Here is an 8,055-nt window from a genome sequence, read left to right on the forward strand (position 1 = left end):
AAGCCAATATTACAATTGTACTCAATGACGATATAAACAGCAAGATCGGATCACGCGACTACAGAGAAAATAGTTGGGTCTGGCTTCACAATCCCAATGAAGTCTTTAAGTCGTTAACCTACAGGGTCTCGAGAGAAACCTAAGGTTAAAGGAGAATCGACTTTAGCTTACACAAATAGTATCACACATGAGGTGTGGGGATTAGGTTTCCCAGTTGCTATAGTCCTCCTTTATATAATCTCCAAATCAGGGTTTGGAATCTAAGTTACGTTGGCAGACCGAGCATCAGAGTGCATGCGTACTAAACTTTTCACTGATGAGCATAAGGCTGCTAAAGATATGCAATCAGATGTTGTTATGGATGAGGCCGTGGAAGCTGGTATTGGAAATATGAATGATGATGTTGGAATTGCAAACCCAGATGTTGCTCTGGATGATTGAATGCAAGCAGTACCAGATGATGTAAATGAAACTGCTGGAGGTTCTGATCATCTCTTTCCCGCCTTATTTGTTGGAGATCCTTCTATAGAAGTTGATGCAAGTGATATTCAGCAAAAGCTCCTTGATGAGATGACTGAAGTAGAGCTTCCTTCAATTCCAAACAACACCGCATATCCTTTGAGTATTGATCAATGTGTGAACCTGGGTAAGAATTCTAAATTTTTTTCTTCCTTCTGCAAATATTTTAGTTTTACTTTTCAAGCAGAGGGGAAACCAAACACTTTCCATCTCTGTCAAGTGAACGTCATATGCATCATATCAACATCATGAGAGCTAAGAGAGTGAACCTCATATATACCATTACCTGACTCCGTAACACTCCATGGACGCCCTATATCGACATGTGACTTGAGTAGAGATTTATAGATGGGAGTCAAACCATCACTATAATTTCTACCGAGCTCACGCCTTTCTGCACTCATCCTCATAATCTTTATCCTAATCTCATCAACAAGAGCAGCTGGAGGCAGATCCCTTTCAGGAAGAATTCAGTTATTGAAAGACTCTGCAATAGTTGACGAGTGTGTCCCATACCTACATCCTACGAAGAAAGCATTTGCCCAATGCTTGGGATCGATATTTCTGATGTACTTGGCAACCCAACCACATCCTATGATACACATCTCATTTAAAGCAGACTCATATTTAGCAACACTATAGAAGTATGCAGCTTTATGGAACAAATCTTGAACTTGTTTATACTTCTCATGTGATTTCTTGATGGGGAGGTTATTCTTCAACTATGATAAGAGTTCGGAAAATACTTGGGAATACTTTGCTTCAGCCCTTCATGACGATCAGTGATAAAGGTGATAGGACGAGAGTCGACACAATGCTGCAAGTTCTCCATAAACCACTCCCACCCTTCAATGTCTTCTCCAGGAACTAAAGCATACGCAAAAGGAAAAAATCCTACAGAATGAAAAGAACACAAAAAAGAACTAAAAGTGTCAGTTCATTAAAAAATATCTATAACAAAAATGAAAGTTTCATTCTTAAAATGAAGTCCATTCTGTAGCATGAACTGTATAATCAAAAAATCTATAAATTTTCTACACTTCATTCCAAAAATGAAGTCCATTCTGTAACATGAACTGTAGAATAATCAATATCTATAACTTTTCTACACTTCATTCCAACAATGAAGTCCATTCTATAACATGAACTAAGACCTTCTTCTTCAAAAAATAACAAAGTAAAACATAAACAAAAGCAGCAGGAGTTCATTCCCCGCTTATGAACAACTAAAAAACTTAACAGAGAAGCTTCATTCATTCACACTGCTATAAAAATCAAAAAAATAAAGGTTTCATTCTATATAATGAATTCCATTCTGTAGCATGAACAGTATAATCAAAAAATCTATAAATTTTCTACAATTCATTCCAAAAATGAAGTCCGTTCTATAACATGAACTGTAGAATCAAAGCAATAGGAGTTCATTCCCACTTATGAACATCTAAAAACTTAACAAAAAATAAGAGTTCATTCTTAAAATGAAGACCTTCTTAATCCAATAACAAAAGTAAAACTGATAGAAATTACTTTCTTCTTGAACATAAAATGAGTTCATCCTAAAAAATGAAAAGCCTTAACAGAGAAACTTCATTCATTCACATTGCTCTTAAAAATCAAACAACAAACTAATATGAGTTATTCAGAAAAGAAAGAAAATTTACCTTGGTTTCCATTCACGCCAGTGGCAGCCATCATTGTTCCCTTGAATCTCCCATTGAGAAATGTTGCATCACAGTAAAGCATAGGGCGAATGAACCGGTATCCTTCCATACAGGCAGCAAAACATATGAAAAGCCTCTGAAAACGTTTAGTCTCTTTATCATACTCAAACTTAATATAACTGGCAGGATTGGTAGCCTTTATTGCTTCAACATACCAAATAAGATCTGTATAACTTTTTACATCATCGCCATATATCTCTGCCTTAGATGCTTCCTTCCCTTTATAAGCATGATGGTATTTTATGTCAATATTATAACAACTCTTCACCTGAGCAACCATATCATTAGGATTTATCGACGGATTTGACTGTATTTGATCCTTGAATAGATGCTTTATCAATTTCTTCTTCACAGGTGGGTCCTTCAGCTTATAAGCACCACCACATTTATGCTCCCCATTGAATTCCTTGATAGCAAAGACACTTTTAGCGGTATCGATTGGAATACAGTGCAGATACCAAGGACATTCTGCATTCCTACCGCACTTGCCTGTGAACCTGAGTCTGTCATTCTTAACCTTTGCAACTGTACAGCCAGACTTGCTGTAGTATTTGCTGACAGCTAAGCGAACCTCATCAACACCATCATGAAAAACTTGACCAGCACCTTTAAAAATATCCTCCCAACCTTCGGATAAAAGAGGTTTCAATTGCTCGTGACCTTCCGTCAGGTATTTAATCTTTGAAGTCTCAGTGAACCCAGTGCATGATTCATCATCACTGAGCGACTGCGTGGAAATACCAGACGAAGAGCTAGAAGCAACACCATGACAAGCCTCCTCAACAAAAAGATCAAAACTTGACAATTCCCTTGAACAAGTAACAACAATTAGACCTTGAAGAGAATAATCACAATTAATGAGAGTTTTATCACAACGACTAATAAATCTTATGCTCCGAGGAGTCAAGTTTCTCCAATAATCACAAACAGATATTTTAAAGTCATGAATCATAGTATCTAAAGAAACTTTCAACGGAATACCATCCCCTTTGTAGTACACAACAGCATAACAACTGGATAGGGCCATACTGAACCTGAAAAATGAACACACACACACAAAATAGTTCATTATTGGAATGAAGCTGAAACAAAATAGCTTCATTCAATAACATTCTAACAAAATAAAGAGTTCATTCCACGAATGAAGCCTTAAACAGAATGATCTCATTCATTAACATCTTAACAGATAAACAGAGCAGCAACAGTACTTCTTCCATGAAAAAAAAAAAAAAGTCCATTGTTGGAATGAAGCCTTAATAGAATGAGTTCATTCGTTAATATCCTAACAGATAAACAAAAGCACCAACAGTACTTCTTCCATGACAAAAGAAGAGTTCATTCTCGAAATGAAGCCTTAACAAAATAAATATTCTTAGCAGAACAACACTAATAGATTCTTCCTTAAACAAAATAAAGAGTTCATTCCAAGAAATGAAGCCTTAACAGAATAAATGTTCTTAACAGAACATCACTAATAGATTCTTCCTTAAACAAAATAAAGAGTTCATTCCAAGAAATGAAGCCTTAATAGTGACTTCATTTCGTTAACATCCTAAAAAGACAAAAAACAAAGCACCAACGGTACTTATTCCATAGTAAAAGAAGAGTTCATTATGAAGCCGTAACGCTATTAATAGCTTCTTCCTTAACAAAATAAAGAGTTCATTCTAACAAATGAAGCCTTAACAAAACGACTTCATTCATTCTAATCAAAGAAAAACTTAGCTGATCTATAACCCAAGGAAAGGATTAACGTGAAAACTCACCAGCAACAAGAAGAATTCAAAATCAAACTCCAAAAAAACACCGATCAATTAGCGTGAAAACTCACCAGCTACGAATCCGTAATTCCAAAAAATCAACTCCAACCAAATCAATCTTCACTTCAAAAAAGTCTCGAATCAAATCTTCATAAAAGCCTCGAATCAAATCTTCTGTAATCAAAATCTCGAATCAAATTCACTCCAAATCAAAACACCGTAATCAAATTCACTTTGTAATCAAATCAATCTTCATAACCAAGTTACTCTGCTAAAAATCAAATCGATCTTGGTATCAAAAATGAAATCGAGGAAGATTTCGTAAACCCTAGAAAAAAATCTGCAGCAAAAGAAGAAAAACGAGATCGGAGTAGGAGAGAGAAAATTTTCTTGAACCTGAAATTTATTGGTGCTCTTTCTTGTTTATATATGTCGGTAAAGGGACCAAACAATAAAATTTAGGATCAAAAAATAATTTTTGCACGTGTAGGGATGTTTTGGTAACAGAAAAAGAATATTCCGTGTGGGTGGACAAAACCTTAGGACCAAACTATAATTTTCAAGACCAAACTATAATTTATATTGCCAAAATGGACCAACCAGACAATTGACCAGATCAATTGGACTAGACTCTCTCTAATATATTATTCCTAGGACCATATGGTATTTCCTTGGATCAAAAATTGGTTGCCCCTAATAAGTACCACTACAAAATAGTATCAACACCCTTCAACATGAGAAGGACAGTTGGAAATTAAGTTTAATTACCTGATTTTTCATACAATTCAAGTCCAACGTAAATAAAATAACCATGCTAAAGAGAACAAAAAAAAAAGATGCTAATGAGAACTGAGAAAATATTTGACTTACTAATCCCCTTCTAGTATACGCTAACTATTATTTCAACCATGCATTAACTATTTAGATGGCAAGAACCACCGTGTGATGTAATAATGGAAACTCCAATGTACCAAGAGTCACCACCCATTAGAGCTTCTGGTACAACATAGCATCTTCTAACTCGTTGCCATGATCTCTTTGGCATAATCCAGCCTCGCCCTATACTTAGTTTCCAACTGAAAGCGATGTTCAAAATGTGCAAACCGGAGGAAAAAGACATATTCATGCAAGCATCATTCATACCCTCCTCCTTACACCGAGCTTGCTTATCATTTTTCAAAAATCTGTGCGTATACTATTGCTGCTGCAGGGTTCAGACAAACATTGCTTTGCACGGGCACAAATTGGCCAAATCTAAGTAGATAGATTTTCGCATAAATATGTCTTATACGAATTAAAATAATTCCTTAAAATAACTGTAAAGCCACTTGAAATAATTGGCAAGTAAATATGATGGATACTGAATTTAAGACGTTGGGAGACCGAAACATTTTAAGACTTCTGCTTACTCGTGGAAAGCAAAAAAAGAAAGGAAAAAAAAAAAACTGTAAAGCCATTTGAAGATGCTAATCATACCGAACAGATGGAGCTGGTAACCTATTAAAAAAAAACTGATGGAACTGGTTAGTTCTTCTTTCCATCTATTCTTTTATTCTTCAGTGGATACTTTGAAGAGACTGGAACAGTAGTGCTATCGTGTAATGCTGCCAATTGGTTGTCATTCTATACTTCTTTGTCTTTTTTTTCACCTGCAGAAAGTCAAATGGTCAGGTATTAATGGAAGATTACTTACGTAACCGTTTCATGGGCAAGAAACTTCCATTATGCCTGCAAAAGCTTTGTATTGTCATCCCGGAGTATCTTCTAATTTGAAATTATCTCAACCTGTATTCTGCAAATGTGTACACATCATTAAGTTCCCTGAACTCGCATTAGTGAGTCATTTTGTTATCACACTGGGTTTGAGAAAAGATGCCCAGGTCTTATATTATCAGTACTGATCACCCTAAGTGAACATAAGACAACAAATTTAATGTGTTCAATTTACGAAATGTAACTCATACAAACAATACACAGGTGGAAGTGGAGTTAACATCACATAACACGATAAGTGGAAAATGCTTATTCACAATAATAGCAGCGATTCTAGCATTTGCGGATGTATATACGGCTAGAATGGCTAATGTAATTCTGGTCCTAATACATGCATGCTAAATGTGCAAGTAAATATAAGCCATTGCATATACCAAATGACAATAAATATATCATTCATTAAAAGAAGATAATGTTCTCATACGCCAGTATGAGATATACATTGAAGTAGTCAACAAAGTTGAAAAGCGTAATGTGACAATGAAATAAATTGCTACAAAATAAATAAGCTAAGATCAGAACTTAGATATTTTCCGGGAAGGAAGTCATGTCTTCCAAAAGCCTTATGCAGTATCTCCTTTATCTCCCTTAAAGAAGACTGCAGTTGTATTTCCGAATGTTGACTGTACGATTATTTATGCAGCTAAATTATATATAGAAGATTGAACACATCCAAGTTTTTGCTTAACAAATTACCAAGACTCTTCTCTGTATAGGGAATACTTCGATAGGAACAACACATAAGAAAAAGTTATCGAATGAGTATTTGAATATTCATTTATGAGTATTTAGAGGGATGACATCAAGATAAAAGGCACCAGATTCTTGATTTTTATGATAAATGGAAATAACCAAATATCATTAGAATGGTCAAGCATACATTGAACGATATACCCATGTATAGAATTAGTATGAAAGTGTTTGATTCATGTACCTGGTTACAGTGATACGTCACGATGCTAGTCAGCTGATTGTAATTGGGATAGTTTGTTGGTTTGGCAAGAGTTTGAGACTCTGAGATGCAGGGATATGTCGTCCAATATCTGTGTCAAGATCCCAGGTTGACTACGAAATCAAAACAAAAAATCAACAACATAAGATTAAAATACACGAAGAGAGAAACATAAACATAACAAACACAAATCAAAAGAGAAGAATATGGTTAGGATTTAGCCAGGGGAATCTTTGCATGAATGGAGAAGTGATCAAATCATCTGATGGGACAAAGATTTTTAGAGCAGGGAAAAAAAGAAGAAAATGGAGAATAGATGTGAAATAGAGGGAAATATACAGTAAAACATAACATATCTAAAATACGTATGTCATTATTCCCTGAAACATAACATGAGCATCAATAGAACATGAAATACAAAAGAAAAATAAAATTAGGGTTCATTGATTTATATAAACAACGACACAGAAAGTTTGATGGTAATTTTTTTTTCGTTATCAACAGAAAATAAGATCGATCTTACGCATAGAGAACTGCAAAAAAATATCAACAAAGAAAAATTGATCTTACACACAGAGAACTGTAAAACTATATCAATTTATAGATGATAAATTTATGTTGTTATCAACAGAAAAAAAAAAAAAAAACAATTAGTACCTGCAAAAAAAACAAAGGGTTAGGGTTTACTGATTAAGAAAAAAGGGTTAGGGTATATTAGAGAACTGGCTTTGGTTATTTACCGGTTTCAACATAAATCGTACATGTAAAAACAAAAGAAACCACAACAACTAATAATTAGACAGAAATCAACGATGAACAATCAGAACAGAGAGAGAAGATTAGTGTTTGTGTGGAGAAGGAGGAGATCGGTGATTAGTGTTTGTGTGAAGTAGCAGATGGAATTGTTTTGATAGATGGTTGAGACGCAAGTATCAATTTTTTGTTTTTTTTAGGTTTGAAGCTCCGGGGATACCAAATTTGTAGTGTGTAAAAACTGGAATACGGTGGCCATATCTGTGGTATGAAAAAACTCGAATATGGTGTTGTTCCCGGTCCAAATATTAGGTGCGAAAACACCGTAGGTTTTTATTGGCCGAAATATATTCTCGTGAGGTGAGAAGTTCTACGAAAAGAGCTTTGTTCAGCTGTTAACCATAACAAAGAAAATTTATCTGAAATCATATTATTAATTAATTAATAACTTCGGGTTGATATTTTAATTAATGTTTGAGGAGAATTAGAGTGAAACATGGAGAGATAAGAGGAACAAGAAGAAAAATCTTATTAGGGGATTAGAATAGAAGCATTACATAGTATCCTTTATATACAA

The 8,055-nt window shown here is 34.7% G+C and overlaps 1 protein-coding gene and 1 long non-coding RNA gene across 3 annotated transcripts; both read right to left on the reverse strand.

The window, feature by feature from the left end:
- Positions 1-1,125: 1,125 nt before the first annotated feature.
- LOC113298554 lies at positions 1,126-3,372 on the reverse strand. Its single transcript, XM_026547327.1, has 2 exons — positions 2,181-3,372; positions 1,126-1,413 (listed from the first exon to the last, which is right to left on the reverse strand). Exons 1-2 carry the CDS (start codon positions 3,340-3,342, stop codon positions 1,238-1,240), a joined length of 1,338 nt encoding a protein of 445 aa, XP_026403112.1. The 5' UTR covers positions 3,343-3,372; the 3' UTR covers positions 1,126-1,237.
- A 1,342-nt stretch (positions 3,373-4,714) lies between these two features.
- LOC113298555 lies at positions 4,715-7,767 on the reverse strand. 2 transcript variants are annotated; one of them, XR_003334243.1, is made up of 3 exons: positions 7,383-7,767; positions 6,708-6,838; positions 4,715-5,792 (listed from the first exon to the last, which is right to left on the reverse strand). It is a non-coding gene; the product is annotated as an uncharacterized LOC113298555 (long non-coding RNA). The 2 variants fall into 2 exon arrangements; XR_003334242.1 differs by lacking the exon at positions 7,383-7,767 and having other exon boundaries at positions 6,708-7,371.
- Positions 7,768-8,055: the final 288 nt, after the last annotated feature.

The sequence above is a fragment of the Papaver somniferum genome, chromosome 7, assembly GCF_003573695.1.
Source record: "Papaver somniferum cultivar HN1 chromosome 7, ASM357369v1, whole genome shotgun sequence".
NCBI lineage: Eukaryota > Viridiplantae > Streptophyta > Magnoliopsida > Ranunculales > Papaveraceae > Papaver > Papaver somniferum.